Genomic DNA, 24944 nt, shown 5'->3' on the forward strand with positions numbered 1-24944 from the left:
ATAATATGACTCTACGTGCTATTCTAAGTGGTTTTCAGCTGTTTTTGGACTTGTCATATTTTGACATTTTGCCATACTATAGCCTTGCTTCTTTGGTCAATTTTTCGACATGCTATTTTTTGGGTTTCTGGCCAGTTTGTGGATGTTTTTCAGTACTGTATAGTATAATATGACTCTCGTGCTATTCTAAGTGGTTTTCAGCTGTTTTTTGGACTTGTCATATTTTGACATTTTGCCATAGTATAGCCTTGCTTCTTTGGTCAATTTTTCGACATGCTATTTTTGGGTTTCTGGCCAGTTTGTGGATGTTCTTTCAATACTGTATAGTATAATATGACTCTGCATTCTATTCTAAGTGGTTTTCAGCTGTTTTTTGGACTTTTCATATTTTGACATTTTTGCCATAGTATAGCCTTGCTTCTTTGGTCAATTTTTCAACATGCTATTTTTTGGGTTTCTGGCCAGTTTGTGGATGTTTTTCAATACTGTATAGTATAATATGACTCTACCTGCTATTCTAAGTGGTTTTCAGCTGTTTTTTGGACTTGTCATATTTTGACATTTTGCCATACTATAGCCTTGCTTCTTTGGTCAATTTTTCGACATGCTATTTTTTGGGTTTCTGGCCAGTTTGTGGATGTTTTTTCAATACTGTCTAGTATAATATGACTCTATCTGCTATTATAAGTGGTTTTCAGGTGTTATTTGGACTTGTCATATTTTGACATTTTTGCCATAGTATAGCCTTGCTTCTTTGGTCAATTTTTCGACATGCTATTTTTTGGGTTTCTGGACAGTTTTTTGGTGTTTTTTCAATGCTGTATAGTATAATATGACTCTGCGTTCGATTCTAAGTGGTTTTCAACAGTTTTTTGGACATGTCATATTTTGACGTTTTTGCCATACTATAGCCTTGCTTCTTTGGTCAATTTTTCGACATGCTATTTTTTGGGTTTCTGGCCAGTTTGTGGATGTTTTTTCAATACTGTATAGTATAATATGACTCTATGTGCTATTCTAAGTGGTTTTCAGCTGTTTTTTGGACTTGTCATATTTTGACATTTTTGCCATAGTATAGCCTTGCTTCTTTGGTCAATTTTTCGACATGCTATTTTTTGGGTTTCTGGCCAGTTTGTGGATGTTTTTCAATACTGTATAGTATAATATGACTCTCACGTGCTATTCTAAGTGGTTTTCAGCTGTTTTTTGGACTTGTCATATTTTGACATTTTTGCCATCCTATAGCCTTGCTTCTTTGGTCAATTTTTCGACATGCTATTTTTTGGGTTTCTGGCCAGTTTGTGGATGTTTTTTCAATACTGTATAGTATAATATGACTCTCGTGCTATTCTAAGTGGTTTTCAGCTGTTTTTGGACTTGTCATATTTTGACATTTTTGCCATACTATAGCCTTGCTTCTTTGGTCAAATTTTTCGACATGCTATTTTTTGGGTTTCTGGCCAGTTTTTTTGGTGTTTTTTCAGTGCTGTATAGTATAATATGACTCACGTGCTATTCTAAGTGGTTTTCAGCTGTTTTTGGACTTGTCATATTTTGACATTTTTGCCATACTATAGCCTTGCTTCTTTGGTCAATTTTTCGACATGCTATTTTTTGGGTTTCTGGCCAGTTTGTGGATGTTTTTTCAATACTGTATAGTATAATATGACTCTATGTGCTATTCTAAGTGGTTTTCAGCTGTTTTTTGGACTTGTCATATTTTGACATTTTTGCCATAGTATAGCCTTGCTTCTTTGGTCAATTTTTCGACATGCTATTTTTTGGGTTTCTGGCCAGTTTGTGGATGTTTTTTCAATACTGTATAGTATAATATGACTCTATGTGCTATTCTAAGTGGTTTTCACCTGTTTTTGGACTTGTCATATTTTGACATTTTTGCCATCCTATAGCCTTGCTTCTTTGGTCAATTTTTCGACATGCTATTTTTTGGGTTTCTGGCCAGTTTGTGGATGTTTTTTCAATACTGTATAGTATAATATGACTCTACGTGCTATTCTAAGTGGTTTTCAGCTGTTTTTTGGACTTGTCATATTTTGACATTTTTGCCATAGTATAGCCTTGCTTCTTTGGTCAATTTTTCGACATGCTATTTTTTGGGTTTCTGGCCAGTTTGTGGATGTTTTTTCAATACTGTATAGTATAATATGACTCTACGTGCTATTCTAAGTGGTTTTCAGCTGTTTTTTGGACTTGTCATATTTTGACATTTTTGCCATAGTATAGCCTTGCTTCTTTGGTCAATTTTTCGACATGCTATTTTTTGGGTTTCTGGCCAGTTTGTGGATGTTCTTTCAATACTGTATAGTATAATATGACTCTACCTGCTATTCTAAGTGGTTTTCAGCTGTTTTTTGGACTTGTCATATTTTGACATTTTTGCCATACTATAGCCTTGCTTCTTTGGTCAATTTTTCGACATGCTATTTTTTGGGTTTCTGGCCAGTTTATGGATGTTTTTTCACTACTGTATAGTATAATATGACTCTACGTGCTATTCTAAGTGGTTTTCAGCTGTTTTTTGGACTTGTCATATTTTGACATTTTTGCCATACTATAGCCTTGCTTCTTTGGTCAATTTTTCGACATGCTATTTTTTGGGTTTCTGGACAGTTTTTTGGTGTTTTTTCAATACTGTATAGTATAATATGACTCTGCGTTCTATTCTAAGTGGTTTTCAACAGTTTTTTGGACATGTCATATTTTGACATTTTTGCCATACTATAGCCTTGCTTCTTTGGTCAATTTTTCGACATGCTATTTTTTGGGTTTCTGGCCAGTTTGTGGATGTTCTTTCAATACTGTATAGTATAATATGACTCTACCTGCTATTCTAAGTGGTTTTCAGCTGTTTTTTGGACTTGTCATATTTTGACATTTTTGCCATACTATAGCCTTGCTTCTTTGGTCAATTTTTCGACATGCTATTTTTTGGGTTTCTGGCCAGTTTGTGGATGTTTTTTCAATACTGTATAGTATAATATGACTCTATGTGCTATTCTAAGTGGTTTTCAGCTGTTTTTTGGACTTGTCATATTTTGACATTTTTGCCATACTATAGCCTTGCTTCTTTGGTCAATTTTTCGACATGCTATTTTTTGGGTTTCTGGCCAGTTTGTGGATGTTTTTTCAATACTGTATAGTATAATATGACTCTACGTGCTATTCTAAGTGGTTTTCAGCTGTTTTTTGGACTTGTCATATTTTGACATTTTTGCCATACTATAGCCTTGCTTCTTTGGTCAATTTTTCGACATGCTATTTTTTGGGTTTCTGGCCAGTTTGTGGATGTTTTTTCAATACTGTATAGTATAATATGACTCTACGTGCTATTCTAAGTGGTTTTCAGCTGTTTTTTGGACTTGTCATATTTTGACATTTTTGCCATACTATAGCCTTGCTTCTTTGGTCAAATTTTTCGACATGCTATTTTTTGGGTTTCTGGCCAGTTTGTGGATGTTTTTCAATACTGTATCGTATAATATGTCTCTGTGCTATTCTAAGTGGTTTTCAGCTGTTTTTTGGACTTGTCATATTTTGACATTTTTGCCATACTATAGCCTTGCTTCTTTGGTCAATTTTTCGACATGCTATTTTTTGGGTTTCTGGCCAGTTTGTGGATGTTTTTTCAATACTGTATAGTATAATATGACTCTACGTGCTATTCTAAGTGGTTTTCAGCTGTTTTTTTGGACTTGTCATATTTTGACATTTTTGCCATACTATAGCCTTGCTTCTTTGGTCAATTTTTCGACATGCTATTTTTTGGGTTTCTGGCCAGTTTGTGGATGTTTTTTCAATACTGTATAGTATAATATGACTCTACGTGCTATTCTAAGTGGTTTTCAGCTGTTTTTTGGACTTGTCATATTTTGACATTTTTGCCATACTATAGCCTTGCTTCTTTGGTCAATTTTTCGACATGCTATTTTTTGGGTTTCTGGCCAGTTTGTGGATGTTTTTTCAATACTGTATAGTATAATATGACTCTACCTGCTATTCTAAGTGGTTTTCAGCTGTTTTTTGGACTTGTCATATTTTGACATTTTTGCCATACTATAGCCTTGCTTCTTTGGTCATTTTTTCGGACATGCTATTTTTTGGGTTTCTGGCCAGTTTGTGGATGTTTTTTCAATACTATATAGTATAATATGACTCTATGTGCTATTCTAAGTGGTTTTCAGCTGTTTTTTGGACTTGTCATATTTTGACATTTTTGCCATAGTATAGCCTTGCTTCTTTGGTCAATTTTTCGACATGCTATTTTTTTGGTTTCTGGCCAGTTTGTGGATGTTTTTTCAATACTGTATAGTATAATATGACTCTATGTGCTATTCTAAGTGGTTTTCAGCTGTTTTTTGGACTTGTCATATTTTGACATTTTTGCCATACTATAGCCTTGCTTCTTTGGTCAATTTTTCCGACATGCTATTTTTTGGGTTTCTGGCCACTTTTTTGGTGTTTTTTCAACACTGTACACAATAATATAACTCTACGTGCTATTCTAAGTGGTTTTCAGCTATTTTTTGGACATGTCATATTTTGACATTTTTGCCATAGTATAGCCTTGCTTCTTTGGTCAATTTTTCGACATGCTATTTTTTGGGTTTCTGGCCAGTTTGTGGATGTTTTTTCAATACTGTATAGTATAATATGACTCTATGTGCTATTCGAAGTGGTTTTCAGCTGTTTTTTGGACTTGTCATATTTTGACATTTTTGCCATAGTATAGCCTTGCTTCTTTGGTCAATTTTTTCGGCTTGGTATTTTTTGGGTTTCTGGCCACTTTTTGGTCTTTTTTCAACACTGTACACAATAATATAACTCTATGTGCTATTCTAAGTGGTTTTCAGCTATTTTTTGGACATGTCATATTTTGACATTTTTGCCATACTATAGCCTTGCTTCTTTGGTCAATTTTTCGACATGCTATTTTTTGGGTTTCTGGCCAGTTTGTGGATGTTTTTTCAATACTGTATAGTATAATATGACTCTACGTGCTATTCTAAGTGGTTTTCAGCTGTTTTTTGGACTTGTCATATTTTGACATTTTTGCCATAGTATAGCCTTGCTTCTTTGGTCAATTTTTCGACATGCTATTTTTTGGGTTTCTGGCCACTTTTTGGTGTTTTTTCAATACTGTATAGTATAATATGACTCTACGTGCTATTCTAAGTGGGTTTCAGCTGTTTTTTGGACTTGTCATATTTTGACATTTTTGCCATACTATAGCCTTGCTTCTTTGGTCAATTTTTCGACATGCTATTTTTTGGGTTTCTGGCCAGTTTATGGATGTTTTTTCAGTACTGTATAGTATAATATGACTCTACGTGCTATTCTAAGTGGTTTTCAGCTGTTTTTTGGACTTGTCATATTTTGACATTTTGCCATACTATAGCCTTGCTTCTTTGGTCAATTTTTTCGACATGCTATTTTTTGGGTTTCTGGACAGTTTTTTTGGTGTTTTTTCAATGCTGTATAGTATAATATGACTCTGCGTTCGATTCTAAGTGGTTTTCAACAGTTTTTTGGACATGTCATATTTTGACGTTTTTGCCATACTATAGCCTTGCTTCTTTGGTCAATTTTTCGACATGCTATTTTTTGGGTTTCTGGACAGTTTTTTGGTGTTTTTTCAATGCTGTATAGTATAATATGACTCTGCGTTCTATTCTAAGTGGTTTTCAACAGTTTTTTGGACATGTCATATTTTGACATTTTTGCCATACTATAGCCTTGCTTCTTTGGTCAATTTTTCGACATGCTATTTTTTGGGTTTCTGGCCAGTTTGTGGATGTTCTTTCAATACTGTATAGTATAATATGACTCTACCTGCTATTCTAGGTGGTTTTCAGCTGTTTTTGGACTTGTCATATTTTGACATTTTGCCATACTATAGCCTTGCTTCTTTGGTCAATTTTTCGACATGCTATTTTTTGGGTTTCTGGCCAGTTTGTGGATGTTTTTCAATACTGTATAGTATAATATGACTCTACGTGCTATTCTAAGTGGTTTTCAGCTGTTTTTTGGACTTGTCATATTTTGACATTTTTGCCATACTATAGCCTTGCTTCTTTGGTCAATTTTTCGACATGCTATTTTTTGGGTTTCTGGCCAGTTTGTGGATGTTTTTTCAATACTGTATAGTATAATATGACTCTACGTGCTATTCTAAGTGGGTTTCAGCTGTTTTTTGGACTTGTCATATTTTGACATTTTTGCCATACTATAGCCTTGCTTCTTTGGTCAATTTTTCGACATGCTATTTTTTGGGTTTATGGCCACTTTTTTGGTGTTTTTTCAATACTGTATAGTATAATATGACTCTACGTGCTATTCTAAGTGGTTTTCAGCTGTTTTTTGGACTTGTCATATTTTGACATTTTTGCCATACTATAGCCTTGCTTCTTTGGTCATTTTTTCGACATGCTATTTTTTGGGTTTCTGGCCAGTTTGTGGATGTTTTTTCAATACTGTATAGTATAATATGACTCTACGTGCTATTCTAAGTGGTTTTCAGCTGTTTTTGGACTTGTCATATTTTGACATTTTGCCATACTATAGCCTTGCTTCTTTGGTCAATTTTTCGACATGCTATTTTTTGGGTTTCTGGCCAGTTTGTGGATGTTTTTTCAATACTGTATAGTATAATATGACTCTACGTGCTATTCTAAGTGGGTTTCAGCTGTTTTTTTTGACTTGTCATATTTTGACATTTTTGCCATACTATAGCCTTGCTTCTTTGGTCAATTTTTCGACATGCTATTTTTTGGGTTTCTGGCCAGTTTGTGGATGTTTTTTCAATACTGTATAGTATAATATGACTCTACGTGCTATTCTAAGTGGTTTTCAGCTGTTTTTTGGACTTGTCATATTTTGACATTTTTGCCATAGTATAGCCTTGCTTCTTTGGTCAATTTTTCGACATGCTATTTTTTGGGTTTCTGGCCAGTTTGTGGATGTTCTTTCAATACTGTATAGTATAATATGACTCTACGTGCTATTCTAAGTGGTTTTCAGCTGTTTTTTGGACTTGTCATATTTTGACATTTTTGCCATAGTATAGCCTTGCTTCTTTGGTCAATTTTTCGACATGCTATTTTTTGGGTTTCTGGCCAGTTTGTGGATGTTTTTTCAATACTGTATAGTATAATATGACTCTACCTGCTATTCTAAGTGGTTTTCAGCTGTTTTTTGGACTTGTCATATTTTGACATTTTGCCATACTATAGCCTTGCTTCTTTGGTCAATTTTTCGACATGCTATTTTTTGGGTTTCTGGCCAGTTTGTGGATGTTTTTTCAATACTGTATAGTATAATATGACTCTACGTGCTATTCTAAGTGGTTTTCAGCTGTTTTTTGGACTTGTCATATTTTGACATTTTTGCCATAGTATAGCCTTGCTTCTTTGGTCAATTTTCGACATGCTATTTTTGGGTTTCTGGACAGTTTTTTGGTGTTTTTTCAATACTGTATAGTATAATATGACTCTGCGTTCTATTCTAAGTGGTTTTCAACAGTTTTTTGGACATGTCATATTTTGACATTTTTGCCATACTATAGCCTTGCTTCTTTGGTCAATTTTTCGACGTGCTATTTTTTGGGTTTCTGGCCAGTTTGTGGATGTTTTTTCAATACTGTATAGTATAATATGACTCTATGTGCTATTCTAAGTGGTTTTCAGCTGTTTTTTGGACTTGTCATATTTTGACATTTTTGCCATAGTATAGCCTTGCTTCTTTGGTCAATTTTTCGACATGCTATTTTTTGGGTTTCTGGCCAGTTTGTGGATGTTTTTTCAATACTGTATAGTATAATATGACTCTACGTGCTATTCTAAGTGGTTTTCAGCTGTTTTTGGACTTGTCATATTTTGACATTTTTGCCATCCTATAGCCTTGCTTCTTTGGTCAATTTTTCGACATGCTATTTTTTGGGTTTCTGGCCAGTTTGTGGATGTTTTTTCAATACTGTATAGTATAATATGACTCTACGTGCTATTATAAGTGGTTTTCAGCTATTTTTTGGACATGTCATATTTTGACATTTTTGCCATACTATAGCCTTGCTTCTTTGGTCAAATTTTTAGACATGTATTTTTTGGGTTTCTGGCCAGTTTGTGGATGTTTTTTCAATACTGTATAGTATAATATGACTCTACGTGCTATTCTAAGTGGTTTTCAGCTGTTTTTTGGACTTGTCATATTTTGACATTTTTGCCATAGTATAGCCTTGCTTCTTTGGTCAATTTTTCGACATGCTATTTTTTGGGTTTCTGGCCAGTTTGTGGATGTTCTTTCAATACTGTATAGTATAATATGACTCTACCTGCTATTCTAAGTGGTTTTCAGCTGTTTTTTGGACTTGTCATATTTTGACATTTTTGCCATACTATAGCCTTGCTTCTTTGGTCAATTTTTCGACATGCTATTTTTTGGGTTTCTGGCCAGTTTATGGATGTTTTTTCACTACTGTATAGTATAATATGACTCTGTGCTATTCTAAGTGGTTTTCAGCTGTTTTTTGGACTTGTCATATTTTGACATTTTTGCCATACTATAGCATTGGTTCTTTGGTCAATTTTTCGACATGCTATTTTTTGGGTTTCTGGACAGTTTTTGGTGTTTTTCAATACTGTATAGTATAATATGACTCTCGTTCTATTCTAAGTGGTTTTCAACAGTTTTTTGGACATGTCATATTTTGACATTTTTGCCATACTATAGCCTTGCTTCTTTGGTCAATTTTTCGACATGCTATTTTTTGGGTTTCTGGCCAGTTTGTGGATGTTCTTTCAATACTGTATAGTATAATATGACTCTACCTGCTATTCTAAGTGGTTTTCAGCTGTTTTTTGGACTTGTCATATTTTGACATTTTTGCCATACTATAGCCTTGCTTCTTTGGTCAATTTTTCGACATGCTATTTTTTGGGTTTCTGGCCAGTTTGTGGATGTTTTTCAATACTGTATAGTATAATATGACTCTATGTGCTATTCTAAGTGGTTTTCAGCTGTTTTTTGGACTTGTCATATTTTGACATTTTTGCCATACTATAGCCTTGCTTCTTTGGTCAATTTTTCGACATGCTATTTTTTGGGTTTCTGGCCAGTTTGTGGATGTTTTTTCAATACTGTATAGTATAATATGACTCTGTGCTATTCTAAGTGGTTTTCAGCTGTTTTTTGGACTTGTCATATTTTGACATTTTTGCCATACTATAGCCTTGCTTCTTTGGTCAATTTTTCGACATGCTATTTTTTGGGTTTCTGGCCAGTTTGTGGATGTTTTTCAATACTGTATAGTATAATATGACTCTACGTGCTATTCTAAGTGGTTTTCAGCTGTTTTTTGGACTTGTCATATTTTGACATTTTTGCCATACTATAGCCTTGCTTCTTTGGTCATTTTTTCGACATGCTATTTTTTGGGTTTCTGGCCAGTTTGTGGATGTTTTTTCAATACTGTATAGTATAATATGACTCTACGTGCTATTCTAAGTGGTTTTCAGCTGTTTTTTGGACTTGTCATATTTTGACATTTTTGCCATACTATAGCCTTGCTTCTTTGGTCAATTTTTCGACATGCTATTTTTTGGGTTTCTGGCCAGTTTGTGGATGTTTTTTCAATACTGTATAGTATAATATGACTCTACGTGCTATTCTAAGTGGTTTTCAGCTGTTTTTTGGACTTGTCATATTTTGACATTTTTGCCATACTATAGCCTTGCTTCTTTGGTCAATTTTTCGACATGCTATTTTTTGGGTTTCTGGCCAGTTTGTGGATGTTTTTTCAATACTGTATAGTATAATATGACTCTACGTGCTATTCTAAGTGGTTTTCAGCTGTTTTTGGACTTGTCATATTTTGACATTTTTGCCATACTATAGCCTTGCTTCTTTGGTCAATTTTTCGACATGCTATTTTTGGTTTTCTGGCCAGTTTGTGGATGTTTTTCAATACTGTATAGTATAATATGACTCTACCTGCTATTCTAAGTGGTTTTCAGCTGTTTTTTGGACTTGTCATATTTTGACATTTTTGCCATACTATAGCCTTGCTTCTTTGGTCATTTTTTCGACATGCTATTTTTTGGGTTTCTGGCCAGTTTGTGGATGTTTTTTCAATACTATATAGTATAATATGACTCTATGTGCTATTCTAAGTGGTTTTCAGCTGTTTTTTGGACTTGTCATATTTTGACATTTTTGCCATAGTATAGCCTTGCTTCTTTGGTCAATTTTTCGACATGCTATTTTTTGGTTTCTGGCCAGTTTGTGGATGTTTTTTCAATACTGTATAGTATAATATGACTCTATGTGCTATTCGAAGTGGTTTTCAGCTGTTTTTTGGACTTGTCATATTTTGACATTTTTGCCATAGTATAGCCTTGCTTCTTTGGTCAATTTTTCCGACATGCTATTTTTTGGGTTTCTGGCCACTTTTTGGTGTTTTTTCAACACTGTACACAATAATATAACTCTATGTGCTATTCTAAGTGGTTTTCAGCTATTTTTTGGACATGTCATATTTTGACATTTTTGCCATAGTATAGCCTTGCTTCTTTGGTCAATTTTTCGACATGCTATTTTTTGGGTTTCTGGCCAGTTTGTGGATGTTTTTTCAATACTGTATAGTATAATATGACTCTATGTGCTATTCGAAGTGGTTTTCAGCTGTTTTTTGGACTTGTCATATTTTGACATTTTTGCCATAGTATAGCCTTGCTTCTTTGGTCAATTTTTCCGACATGCTATTTTTTGGGTTTCTGGCCACTTTTTGGTCTTTTTTCAACACTGTACACAATAATATAACTCTATGTGCTATTCTAAGTGGTTTTCAGCTATTTTTTGGACATGTCATATTTTGACATTTTTGCCATACTATAGCCTTGCTTCTTTGGTCAATTTTTCGACATGCTATTTTTTGGGTTTCTGGCCAGTTTGTGGATGTTTTTTCAATACTGTATAGTATAATATGACTCTACGTGCTATTCTAAGTGGTTTTCAGCTGTTTTTTGGACTTGTCATATTTTGACATTTTTGCCATAGTATAGCCTTGCTTCTTTGGTCAATTTTTCGACATGCTATTTTTTGGGTTTCTGGCCACTTTTTGGTGTTTTTTCAATACTGTATAGTATAATATGACTCTACGTGCTATTCTAAGTGGGTTTCAGCTGTTTTTTGGACTTGTCATATTTTGACATTTTTGCCATAGTATAGCCTTGCTTCTTTGGTCAATTTTTCGACATGCTATTTTTTGGGTTTCTGGGCAGTTTGTGGATGTTTTTTCAGTACTGTATAGTATTATATGACTCTACATGCTATTCTAAGTGGTTTTCAGCTGTTTTTTGGACTTGTCATATTTTGACATTTTTGCCATACTATAGCCTTGCTTCTTTGGTCAATTTTTCGACATGCTATTTTTTGGGTTTTTGGCCAGTTTGTGGATGTTTTTTCAGTACTGTATAGTATAATATGACTCTATGTGCTATTCTAAGTGGTTTTCAGCTGTTTTTTGGACTTGTCATATTTTGACATTTTTGCCATAGTATAGCCTTGCTTCTTTGGTCAATTTTTCCGACATGCTATTTTTTGGGTTTCTGGCCACTTTTTGGTGTTTTTTCAACACTGTACACAATAATATAACTCTATGTGCTATTCTAAGTGGTTTTCAGCTATTTTTTGGACATGTCATATTTTGACATGTTTGCCATACTATAGCCTTGCTTCTTTGGTCAATTTTTCAACATGCTATTTTTTGGGTTTCTGGCCAGTTTGTGGATGTTTTTTCAGTACTGTATAGTATTATATGACTCTATGTGCTATTCTAAGTGGTTTTCAGCTGTTTTTTGGAATTGTCATATTTTGACATTTTTGCCATACTATAGCCTTGCTTCTTTGGTCAATTTTTCGACATGCTATTTTTTGGGTTTCTGGCCAGTTTGTGGATGTTTTTTCAGTACTGTATAGTATAATATGACTCTATGTGCTATTCTAAGTGGTTTTCAGCTGTTTTTTGGACTTGTCATATTTTGACATTTTTGCCATACTATAGCCTTGCTTCTTTGGTCATTTTTTCGACATGCTATTTTTTGGGTTTCTGGCCAGTTTGTGGATGTTTTTTCAATACTATATAGTATAATATGACTCTACGTGCTATTCTAAGTGGTTTTCAGCTGTTTTTTGGACTTGTCATATTTTGACATTTTTGCCATACTATAGCCTTGCTTCTTTGGTCAATTTTTCGACATGCTATTTTTTGGGTTTCTGGCCAGTTTGTGGATGTTTTTTCAATACTGTATAGTATAATATGACTCTATGTGCTATTCTAAGTGGTTTTCAGCTGTTTTTTGGACTTGTCATATTTTGACATTTTTGCCATAGTATAGCCTTGCTTCTTTGGTCAATTTTTCGACATGCTATTTTTTTGGTTTCTGGCCAGTTTGTGGATGTTTTTTCAATACTGTATAGTATAATATGACTCTACGTGCTATTCTAAGTGGGTTTCAGCTGTTTTTTGGACTTGTCATATTTTGACATTTTTGCCATACTATAGCCTTGCTTCTTTGGTCAATTTTTCCGACATGCTATTTTTTGGGTTTCTGGCCACTTTTTGGTGTTTTTTCAACACTGTACACAATAATATAACTCTATGTGCTATTCTAAGTGGTTTTCAGCTATTTTTTGGACATGTCATATTTTGACATTTTTGCCATAGTATAGCCTTGCTTCTTTGGTCAATTTTTCCGACATGCTATTTTTTGGGTTTCTGGCCACTTTTTGGTGTTTTTTCAACACTGTACACAATAATATAACTCTATGTGCTATTCTAAGTGGTTTTCAGCTATTTTTTGGACATGTCATATTTTGACATTTTTGCCATACTATAGCCTTGCTTCTTTGGTCAATTTTTCGACATGCTATTTTTTGGGTTTCTGGCCAGTTTGTGGATGTTTTTTCAATACTGTATAGTATAATATGACTCTACCTGCTATTCTAAGTGGTTTTCAGCTGTTTTTTGGACTTGTCATATTTTGACATTTTTGCCATACTATAGCCTTGCTTCTTTGGTCATTTTTTCGACATGCTATTTTTTGGGTTTCTGGCCAGTTTGTGGATGTTTTTTCAATACTATATAGTATAATATGACTCTACGTGCTATTCTAAGTGGTTTTCAGCTGTTTTTTGGACTTGTCATATTTTGACATTTTTGCCATACTATAGCCTTGCTTCTTTGGTCAATTTTTCCGACATGCTATTTTTTGGGTTTCTGGCCACTTTTTGGTCTTTTTTCAACACTGTACACAATAATATAACTCTATGTGCTATTCTAAGTGGTTTTCAGCTATTTTTTGGACATGTCATATTTTGACATTTTTGCCATACTATAGCCTTGCTTCTTTGGTCAATTTTTCGACATGCTATTTTTTGGGTTTCTGGCCAGTTTGTGGATGTTTTTTCAATACTGTATAGTATAATATGACTCTACGTGCTATTCTAAGTGGGTTTCAGCTGTTTTTTGGACTTGTCATATTTTGACATTTTTGCCATAGTATAGCCTTGCTTCTTTGGTCAATTTTTCCGACATGCTATTTTTTGGGTTTCTGGCCACTTTTTGGTCTTTTTTCAACACTGTACACAATAACATAACTCTACGTGCTATTCTAAGTGGTTTTCAGCTGTTTTTTGGACATGTCATATTTTGACATTTTTGCCATAGTATAGCCTTGCTTCTTTGGTCAATTTTTCGACATGCTATTTTTTGGGTTTCTGGCCAGTTTGTGGATGTTTTTTCAATACTGTATAGTATAATATGACTCTACGTGCTATTCTAAGTGGTTTTCAGCTGTTTTTTGGACATGTCATATTTTGACATTTTTGCCATACTATAGCCTTGCTTCTTTGGTCAATTTTTCGACATGCTATTTTTTGGGTTTCTGGGCAGTTTGTGGATGTTTTTTCAATACTGTATAGTATAGTATGACTCTATGTGCTATTCTAAGTGGTTTTCAGCTGTTTTTTGGACTTCTCACATTTTGACATTTTTGCCATAGTATAGCCTTTCTTCTTTGGTCAATTTTTCAACATGCTATTTTTTTGGTTTCTGGCCAGTTTGTGGATGTTTTTTCAATACTGTATAGTATAATATGACTCTACGTGCTATTCTAAGTGGTTTTCAGCTGTTTTTTGGACTTGTCATATTTTGACATTTTTGCCATACTATAGCCTTGCTTCTTTGGTCAATTTTTCGACATGCTATTTTTTGGGTTTCTGGCCACTTTTTTGTTGTTTTTTCAACACTGTACACTATAATATAACTCTACGTGCTATTCTAAGTGGTTTTCAGCTGTTTTTTGGACATGTCATATTTTGACATTTTTGCCATACTATAGCCTTGCTTCTTTGGTCAATTTTTTGACATGCTATTTTTTGGGTTTCTGGCCAGCTTGTGGATGTTTTTTCAATACTGTATAGTATAATATGACTCTACGTGCTATTCTAAGTGGTTTTCAGCTATTTTTTGGACTTGTCATATTTTGACATTTTTGCCATAGTATAGCCTTGCTTCTTTGGTCAATTTTTCGACATGCTATTTTTTGGGTTTCTGGCCACTTTTTTGGTGTTTTTTCAATACTGTATAGTATAATATGACTCTACGTGCTATTCTAAGTGGTTTTCAGCCGTTTTTTGGACTTGTCATATTTTGACATTTTTGCCATACTATAGCCTTGCTTCTTTGGTCAATTTTTCGACATGCTATTTTTTGGGTTTCTGGCCAGCTTGTGGATGTTTTTTCAATACTGTATAGTATAATATGACTCTACGTGCTATTCAAAGTGGTTTTCAGCTGTTTTTTGGACTTGTCATATTTTGACATTTTTGCCATAGTATAGCCTTGCTTCTTTGGTCAATTTTTCGACATGCTATTTTTTGGTTTCTGGCCAGTTTGTGGATGTTTTTTCAACACTGTACACTACAATATAACTACGTGATATTCTAAGTGGTTTTCAGCTGTTTTTTGGACATGTCATATTTTGACATTTTTGTCATACTATAGCCTTGCCAAGCTACTAATTTATGGGGTTTCTGGCTGTTTTTGGATGTTTTTTCAACACTGTACACTATAATATAACTCTACGTGCTATTCTAAGTGATTTTCAGCTGTTTTTTGGACTTGTCATATTTTGACATTTTTGCCATAGTATAGCCTTGCTTCTTTGGTCAATTTTTCGACATGCTATTTTTTGGGTTTCTGGCCAGTTTTTTTGGTGTTTTTTCAGTGCTGTATAGTATAATATGACTCTGCGTTCTATTCTAAGTGGTTTTCAGCTGTTTTTTGGACTTTTCATATTTTGACATTTTTGCCACACTATAGCCTTGCTTCTTTCGTTCAATTTTTCTACATGCTATTTTTTGGGTTTCTGGACAGTTTTTTGGTGTTTTTGCAATATTGTATACTAAAACACGACTCTACATGCTATTCTAAGTAGTTTTCAACAATGTTTTGGACATGTCATATTTTGACATTTTTGCCATACTATAGCCCTGCTTCTTTGGTCAATTTTTCGACATGCTATTTTTTGGGTTTCTGGCCACTTTTTTGTTGTTTTTTCAACACTGTACACTATAATATAACTCTAAGTGCTATTCTAAGTGGTTTTCAGCTGTTTTTTGGACTTTTCATATTTTGACATTTTTGCCATAGTATAGCTTTGCTTCTTTGGTCAATTTTTCCGACATGCTATTTTTTGGGTTTCTGGCCACTTTTTTGTTGTTTTTTCAACACTGTACACTATAATATAACTCTAAGTGCTATTCTAAGTGGTTTTCAGCTGTTTTTTGGACTTTTCATATTTTGACATTTTTGCCATAGTATAGCTTTGCTTCTTTGGTCAATTTTTCCGACATGCTATTTTTTGGGTTTCTGGCCACTTTTTTGTTGTTTTTTCAACACTGCACACTATAATATAACTCTGCGTTCTATTCTAAGTGGTTTTCAGCTGTTTTTTGGACTTTTCATATTTTGACATTTTTGCCATACTATAGCCTTGCTTCTTTGGTCAATTTTTCGACATGCTATTTTTTGGGTTTCTGGCCACTTTTTTGGTGTTTTTTCAACACTGTACACTATAATATAACTCTACGTGCTATTCTAAGTGGTTTTCAGCTGTTTTTTGGACATGTCATATTTTGACATTTTTGCCATAGTATAGCATTGCTTCTTTGGTCAATTTTTCGACATGCTATTTTTGGGTTTCTGGCCACTTTTTTGGTGTTTTTTCAACACTGTACACTATAATATAACTCTACGTGCTATTCTAATTGGTTTTCAGCTTTTTTTTGGACTTGTCATATTTTGACATTTTGCCATACTATAGCCTTGCTTTTTTGGTCAATTTTTCGACATGCTATTTTTTGGGTTTCTGGCCACTTTTTTGGTGTTTTTTCAACACTGTACACTATAATATAACTCTACGTGCTATTCTAATTGGTTTTCAGCTTTTTTTTGGACTTGTCATATTTTGACATTTTGCCATACTATAGCCTTGCTTTTTTGGTCAATTTTTCGACATGCTATTTTTTGGGTTTCTGGCCACTTTTTTGGTGTTTTTTCAACACTGTACACTATAATATAACTCTACGTGCTATTCTAAGTGATTTTCAACAGTTTTTTGGACATGTCATATTTTGACATTTTTGCCATACTATAGCCTTGCTTCTTTGGTCAATTTTTCGACATGCTATTTTTTGGGTTTCTGGCCAGTTTGTGGATGTTTTTTCAACACTGTACACTATAATATAACTCTACGTGCTATTCTAAGTGGTTTTCAGCTGTTTTTTGGACTTGTCATATTTTGACATTTTTGCCATACTATAGCCTTGCTTCTTTGGTCAATTTTTCGACATGCTATTTTTTGGGTTTCTGGCCAGTTTTTTTGGTGTTTTTTCAGTGCTGTATAGTATAATATGACTCTGCGTTCTATTCTAAGTGGTTTTCAGCTGTTTTTTGGACTTTTCATATTTTGACATTTTTGCCACACTATAGCCTTGCTTCTTTCGTTCAATTTTTCTACATGCTATTTTTTGGGTTTCTGGACAGTTTTTTGGTGTTTTTGCAATATTGTATACTAAAACACGACTCTACATGCTATTCTCAGTAGTTTTCAACAATGTTTTGGACATGTCATATTTTGACATTTTTGCCATACTATAGCCTTGCTTCTTTGGTCAATTTTTCGACATGCTATTTTTTGGGTTTCTGGCCACTTTTTTGTTGTTTTTTCAACACTGTACACTATAATATAACTCTACGTGCTATTCTAAGTGGTTTTCAGCTGTTTTTTGGACTTTTCATATTTTGACATTTTTGCCATAGTATAGCTTTGCTTCTTTGGTCAATTTTTCCGACATGCTATTTTTTGGGTTTCTGGCCACTTTTTTGTTGTTTTTTCAACACTGCACACTATAATATAACTCTGCGTTCTATTCTAAGTGGTTTTCAGCTGTTTTTTGGACTTTTCATATTTTGACATTTTTGCCATACTATAGCCTTGCTTCTTTGGTCAATTTTTCGACATGCTATTTTTTGGGTTTCTGGCCACTTTTTTGGTGTTTTTTCAACACTGTACACTATAATATAACTCTACGTGCTATTCTAAGTGGTTTTCAGCTGTTTTTTGGACATGTCATATTTTGACATTTTTGCCATAGTATAGCATTGCTTCTTTGGTCAATTTTTCGACATGCTATTTTTGGGTTTCTGGCCAGTTTGTGGATGTTTTTTCAATACTGTATAGTATAATATGACTCTACGTGCTATTCTAAGTGGTTTTCAGCTGTTTTTTGGACTTGTCATATTTTGACATTTTTGCCATAGTATAGCCTTGCTTCTTTGGTCAATTTTTCGACATGCTATTTTTTGGGTTTCTGGACAGTTTTTTGGTGTTTTTGCAATATTGTATACTAAAATACGACTCTACATGCTATTCTAAGTAGTTTTCAACAATGTTTTGGACATGTCATATTTTGACATTTTTGCCATACTATAGCCTTGCTTCTTTGGTCAATTTTTCGACATGCTATTTTTTGGGTTTCTGGCCACTTTTTTGTTGTTTTTTCAACACTGTACACTATAATATAACTCTACGTGCTATTCTAAGTGGTTTTCAGCTGTTTTTTGGACATGTCATATTTTGACATTTTTGCCATAGTATAGCTTTGCTTCTTTGGTCAATTTTTCCGACATGCTATTTTTTGGGTTTCTGGCCACTTTTTTGTTGTTTTTTCAACACTGCACACTATAATATAACTCTGCGTTCTATTCGAAGTGGTTTTCAGCTGTTTTTTGGACTTTTCATATTTTGACATTTTTGCCATACTATAGCCTTGCTTCTTTGGTCAATTTTTCGACATGCTATTTTTTGGGTTTCTGGCCACTTTTTTGTTGTTTTTTCAACACTGTACACTATAATATAACTCTACGTGCTATTCTAAGTGGTTTTCAGCTGTTTTTTGGACATGTCATATTTTGACATTTTTGCCATAGTATAGCATTGCTTCTTTGGTCAATTTTTCGACATGCTATTTTTGGGTTTCTGGCCAGTTTGTGGATGTTTTTTCAATGCTGTATAGTATAATATGACTCTACGTGCTATTCTAAGTGGTTTTCAGCTGTTTTTTGGACTTGTCATATTTTGACATTTTTGCCATAGTATAGCCTTGCTTCTTTGGTCAATTTTTCGACATGCTATTTTTTGGGTTTCTGGCCACTTTTTTGGTGTTTTTTCAACACTGTACACTATAATATAACTCTACGTGCTATTCTAAGTGGTTTTCAGCTGTTTTTTGGACTTGTCATATTTTGACATTTTTGCCATACTATAGCCTTGCTTTTTTTGTCATTTTTTCGACCTACTAATTTATGGGGTTTCTGGCTGTTTTGTGTTTTGCATGTGCATGTTTCTGGCAACATGCTATTTTTTGGGTTTCTGGACAGTTCTTAGTTTTTATTCAAAAAAGTTTACTAAAACATGACCCTACATGCTATGACATTTAAAACACTTTTTTTTTTTTTTTTTACCTGTTTTTATAAATAAAAGACTTTTTATACTCTGACATTCTTATCCAATCTTTTTTAAATACTATATGGTCTTTATTTGACAAATGATAAGAGTTTTTTTGACAAACTACACTATGAATTTTTTTCCCCACAATTTAATGACATACTTCACTATGGTGTTTTTTTTTTAATTCGAATTTAACATTTTTTGTCATAACATACTATGATTTTTTTTTTTGAAAATGTTTCTTTTTTCATGCCATCGTATACCATATTTTTCATACATTTATGATTATATTTTATGATATTCTATACTACGATATTTTGTTTTTCATTCATGTAGCATACTATGACATTATAATTAAATTTTGATGTTGTATGAGATATGTTTGATCATGGAATTAGAGATCATTCTTACCACTGTTGTTATTTTCATCATCTCTTTTCTGTTTGCTTCTCTCTTCTTCTAGAGGTGGACTTCAACGTGTCGGGCATGTTTGCCATGCCCACCCACCCCGCCACCCCAGATCCCGAACCTGGCCTGGATAGGAAACGCCCCGGCAGCCTGGTGGGGCAGGACGGGGACAGTCACACCCCCCGTAAAGACAGGTACCTGCCTCGCCCCAACCTCAGCCTCAGCCTGCCCCTCACCCTTCCGTCCCGTCCCAAGACACTGAGCAGGCAGGAGTCGCGGGGTCCGGTCGTGTCGGCCCTCTATGTAGTGGCCAACGAGTCCATCACAGTCACAGAAACACCCACTGAAGATCTGCCCAGTCCAGACTTCAAAGCTGTGCCGCAGTCCAATGTAGCTCCCATGAATCCAGATACTGATAAGTAAAAGAAGAGAATAATGTTATTTTGTGATTTTAGCAGAACATTTTTGCTTTTAGCACAAGCTAAGTCGGTTATGTTTTCCTCAAGATTGGTACAGAACATGATGAAAAAGCAGTTCTCTTTTAGACAAACACAAACCGCTTTGAACATGATTTCCATCTCATTGGGACAACATTTTGTCTAGAACTATAATTCTCGTGTGTTGCTCTTGTGTACTTTTGTGTTATCTCCTTTGTTTCCAAATTAAAGCTTAGGTCACACTGTAGGTTGCTGGTTTTATGTTTTGTGTGGGCTTCCTCTGTTGCATTTTGTTTTTGTATGGTGTGGCATCTGTCTCTTCTGTCCCTGCAGAGATGTTGCAGTTCGAAGTTGTTCTATTTAAAAGGTCACTGTCATGTGGTTTTATGTCCCTTTTGGGTTCCTCCTTCTGAACTGGTTTCATTGAACTCAGGAAGTGGCGTCTCTTTCTGTCTCCTGCACCATTTCTCTCTGTCTGTCTCTGCTCTTGCTGTTTTTCAGTCTCTCTCGGTCTCTTGCTCTTTCACTCTGTCCGATGGCGTGTGGTCTGTCCTCCTGAACTCTCTCCCCTCTCCCCCCTTCCCTAGCACTGTTAACAAACAGCCGGAGCCCACTCCACGTAGAGCCAGCGCTGTAAATAGAAAGCAGCCGCAGCTAACCTCACCCACCTTCCAACCCCCAATGCCCCCTCTGGAAGCCGGGGGTCCTGCCCATCCTGAGCCCCAGCCGCAGCTCTCGTCCCCGGCTACAGAGGCTGAGCAGCCTGGTGGTGGTGGTGTTGGTGGTGGTCTGGGTGGTGGGGTCCAGGTAGCCACAGTGCAACCTCAGGTTGTAACCCAGCTCAGCGCAGAGGAGAGCAGGTAAGGAGGAGCGAGCTGAGGTCGCAACAATACTCCACCGCCTGCTCGCAGCCAATCAGTCAATCCGGAGCTCACCCGCCCTTTGTGTTTGTTGTGTGTTTGATTCATCTTTAAGTTTTCATTTCCCATGTCGGAAGTCCTAAAATAGAGAAACAAAAGAAAAACAAAGTTTATAATGTCCACATCTTTTAAATTTGTTTTCATTTTAACAAATTATGAATGTAATGCAACAGAAATCATGCAATGCTTTGATTACAGATAACTCTTAACCTCCCTCCTGCTTGTTGTGATGATTGACTAGTTCAAATTTTAAAGATCTACTCCCCCTCCTTGTTGCCTGCCTGTTAGTGTTTCTGAGTGTTCGACTTATTCGTGGCGATGTCTGATTTTGCATGTAACACAGTACTGAACTCCTGAACAAACTGATTTTGCATCCTTGCCTCCACACTTGTCTTTACACTGTTTTGTGAGTTATTCCTGATGTGATAACCTTCATCTAATGTAATAAGCTTTTGAATGGGAAAACATGCAGTTTGTTTTATATAAATTACATGCATGCATTCTTACAGCACTTCTTGTTAAAATTTGCGAAAAGTACTGATGACATGTTGATGGATTAACATTTCTATTATTTTTGTATTTCTACAGCCCGGCCCGTGAGGTTACATCTACCCCCCCTCCCCAGAGGAATGGTTCAGTCCATCTTTCTGTAGGAACCCCTCACTCTCAGGGTGGATCCAGGGGGCCTAGTCCTCATATGGTTCGCAGAGGTGAGGAAAAATACAATTTTATTCTGATTATTTAAAGGCGCAGACACCAAACCCACAAAGATGTAGTGGCAACAAAGCCAACTGATGCGTCCCCTCACATTTGCCAAAAAGTGGCACAGAAACACAACGCAACGACTACAACTGACAGCCAACCAGCAGATACGTTCTGTGCCTGCTTGAAAGGAAATAACTCTCTGTACTAAGGGAAAGTTAACCACTTAGCACATTAATAACACAATCCAATGTTGACAGAAAAAAAACATATTTACAGTGTGTCTGTAAACATCAATTCAAACACTTAGGAGATGTTTCTACAGAAGAGCTCAATGGCTAAAAAAAAAAAAAATTTTACTAAATATACAGGGTCCCCACACATTTCCAAAGACAGAATTTCCAAACTTTTCTATGACTTTTCAAGGACCCATAATTAAGACTCTTTTTTTCTTGTCCCACTAGTCCAGCATTAGATTCAACATATCATCTGTTCAGTCTTATCCCAACATATCAGATTCAAACTGTTTCAGACTCTTTTTTAACATAATTTCAGCCAGCCAGCATAAATGAAGGGAGAGACGAACCCAAAATGACAAAACGTAGTTGATAGTAAACAAACGTCACACTTTTTCGCCTGTCATCAAAACTTTTCCAAAACTTTCATAGATTTTGACTAATTCTATGAATTTTCCAGGTTTTTTATTATTGTGGGAACGCTGAATATTGTTTCAATCTAATTTTAAGCCTTTTGTCTACTTTCCTTACTTAAATTCTGCACCATCTCTGATGACAGTTGAACATGCTGAAACAACTGAATAGGAGCACGCGAGGGCCAACGGTGCATGACACAATGCAGCAACAAGGGCAACAGACGCTCACAAATGGTCAACATTGATTGATGGCGAACAGTCAGTTTGGTGTGTCATGGCCTTAACCCTTTAAACCTGAGCAAATTGGTTAATTTTCTTTCAGAAACATAAGAAAACAAGCAACATAACAAGACCAAAGTTACAAGAAAATTTCCTGAAAATATTTCCTGAAAAATAAACAAAAATGGCCTTTAAACATGCATTTATTTTATATGTTTTCTTTTTTCTTTTTCTGTAACATGATTTTAATTATAAAATGATAAATAAAGTCATAATTTGGGGAAAATGTTCTCTTTTTTTTGGAAGATTTTCTTATAATCCTCATCCTTGTGGGATGTAGTTTTCTTGTTACATTTTTACATTACAATATATTTACATAACATTTTACATATTGACATTTTCTTGCAATTTGTAGGATGGTACTCATAACCCATGTTATTAAAAAGGAATCAAGCCAATTTGCTCAGGTTTCAAAGGGTCAAATAGCTTGTGAAAGGCATTTGAACACAGCAAAAGAAAACTGATGTCGATCCATAATCTTAATATTATGCAATAATTATGTTTTTCTCTAAAGGCACCAAGAAGCAGGCCCCAGCCCCGCCCAAACAGTTCAGCCCCTTTGCCTCTCAGCCCAGCAACACCCAGACACCCGGATCCCTTCATCACCCACCCATCACGCCCAGGCGCCACCCTGGCAAAGACAGCCCAATCCACGCCCCGAGCCATCCGCCTCCACAGCCTCCTCAAGCTCAACCAAGCCAGGGGGAGTCGGAGCCTTCTCCCCCCAGCACTCCTACCCCTCCTGACACTCCGCCTCATGATGGATCGCAGTCCAACCCGCTGTCTTCCTACCACTCTGGATCCCTCCCTCGCCCCTCCAGGCCGGCGCCTAGGCCACGGCCCCGACCCAGCATGCCGCCACCCCCACAACCTGCAGCGAATGACAACGGTAATGGCCTCTTTGGCTCAGCCTCCAAGATCATAACAGGTGAGCTTCAAAAATTCTGTTTTTCAGTGTCTTTCTACTGAACCACAAAAAGCAGTGTGCAGTGTCGTGATTTAAATAACACCAGTAATTCGTGAAAAAGAAAACTGTGATTAAGAATGATATTTCAAATAAATAAAGCCACACCAGGCTGCACAAATCAAGGATAATAACATTCAATTTAGCAAAAATCTATAATAAAAAACAGTAAAGATTGTGCAAGAGAAATGAGAAACCCTGAAAGTCTTATTTATAATAATTTGGATATGTTTACTTATACTTTAACATTATTACAGTGAAAGAAGCATATGTCCGTGTATATGTGCATTTTATGCTTAATGTGTACTCTTTGACAGGGATTTTTGAATGGAAACTTTAGAAGTAGGTGTTATATTAATTTATTATTTATTATATAAGCGCTATGTGCGTTAATGTTGTAGCTGGTCAAAGTGCTGCTAATTAATTAATATACTGTTTAATTGTTAAGCCTTTAGCACCTTGTCATTTCATAAGCTCATACGTTTAAAATTTAAAATCATCATCCGCAAAGTAATTAGTAACTATAGTTGTAAAAGAAAATGTACAATATTTCCTTTATTCCGTTTCAAGTAAAAATCCTGCATTCAGACTTACCTAAATAAAGGTACCCATGGGGATTGATAAAGTCTTACTTTAAACTATAATAATGCATCATAATTTATTTGTTAATCACATTTTGTATGATTAATCAGAATCTGTAACTAGGTAAGTAATTTACATTTTTAAGGGTGAGGTATTCCTTTAAGGACAGTATTAGTAGTACATATACTTAAATATACAGTCAAAGAATAAATGTGTTTACTCTGTATGCAGTGAGCAACTGTTTTATCTTTTCAGTTAAATCATTTTATATATATTTCTACCGTGCATAGTGCAGAGAACACCATCAGAAGGAACACATCTTTATTGATGCTTAACATTATGATTTCTTCTTCTGTTTAAGCGTTGCAGTGACTGAAATCACTTGCTGATAGTCTGCTCATACTGTTTTCAGTATTGCGTGATTTCAGCTTCCTCTCAGGGCGTTGCTGTATTTAGCTTTCTGGCTTTTGGGTGTCACTGTGTCATAGAGCCTCACACACTAAATGTAACTGTGGTGATCTGACGCATGACAGATAATGTGTGAATATTACAGATGTCTGAGCTGCTGGTCTGCCTGTAAGATGAGCTTTGCAAGGCAGGTAATGGTAAGGATCTGATTGGCTGATGTGTTAGTCCTGCTTTTGTGTCCACTGCATGTCTGTGTTGCCGTGCACATACTGTATACATATGTTTATGTATATTAGTATGCATTTGCCCTGCTGTTTAACCCTGCTGTCTAACAAAACTAACATGCATGTGATTCCTGCATCATCCCCGATGCTGGTGGCCTGCTAAAAGTTTTTGTGATAACTAATATACTATACAGACTTTAAACTGACTGTGTGCTGTTACTCTATATGTGCGTCTTCTTTTTAACAATAAACACACCAAGGATACTCTCCAATAACTGCC

At 35.3% G+C, this 24944-nt stretch overlaps 1 protein-coding gene across 5 annotated transcripts in view; it reads left to right on the forward strand.

Annotated features, from left to right (window-relative positions):
* Nucleotides 1–24944, forward strand: part of arhgap17b (Rho GTPase activating protein 17b) — a 68877-nt gene that overhangs the window by 38700 nt on the left and 5233 nt on the right. The window contains exons 16-20 of one of the 5 annotated variants that reach the window (XM_088069487.1): nt 19552–19690; nt 20521–20793; nt 21442–21563; nt 23001–23414; nt 24586–24627. In XM_088069487.1, the coding sequence (XP_087925613.1) occupies nt 19552–19690; nt 20521–20793; nt 21442–21563; nt 23001–23414; nt 24586–24593 (956 nt within the window). In that variant the 3' untranslated portion in view covers nt 24594–24627. Of the gene's footprint in view, nt 1–19551; nt 19691–20520; nt 20794–21441; nt 21564–23000; nt 23415–24585; nt 24638–24944 lie in introns of all 5 variants that reach the window. The other 4 variants (XM_042504248.2, XM_042504249.2, XM_042504247.2 and 1 more) reach the window with 4 other exon arrangements.

Source organism: Plectropomus leopardus, chromosome 18, assembly GCF_026936395.1.
Source record: "Plectropomus leopardus strain MGB_pleo_1.0 chromosome 18, ASM2693639v1, whole genome shotgun sequence".
Lineage (NCBI taxonomy): Eukaryota > Metazoa > Chordata > Actinopteri > Perciformes > Serranidae > Plectropomus > Plectropomus leopardus.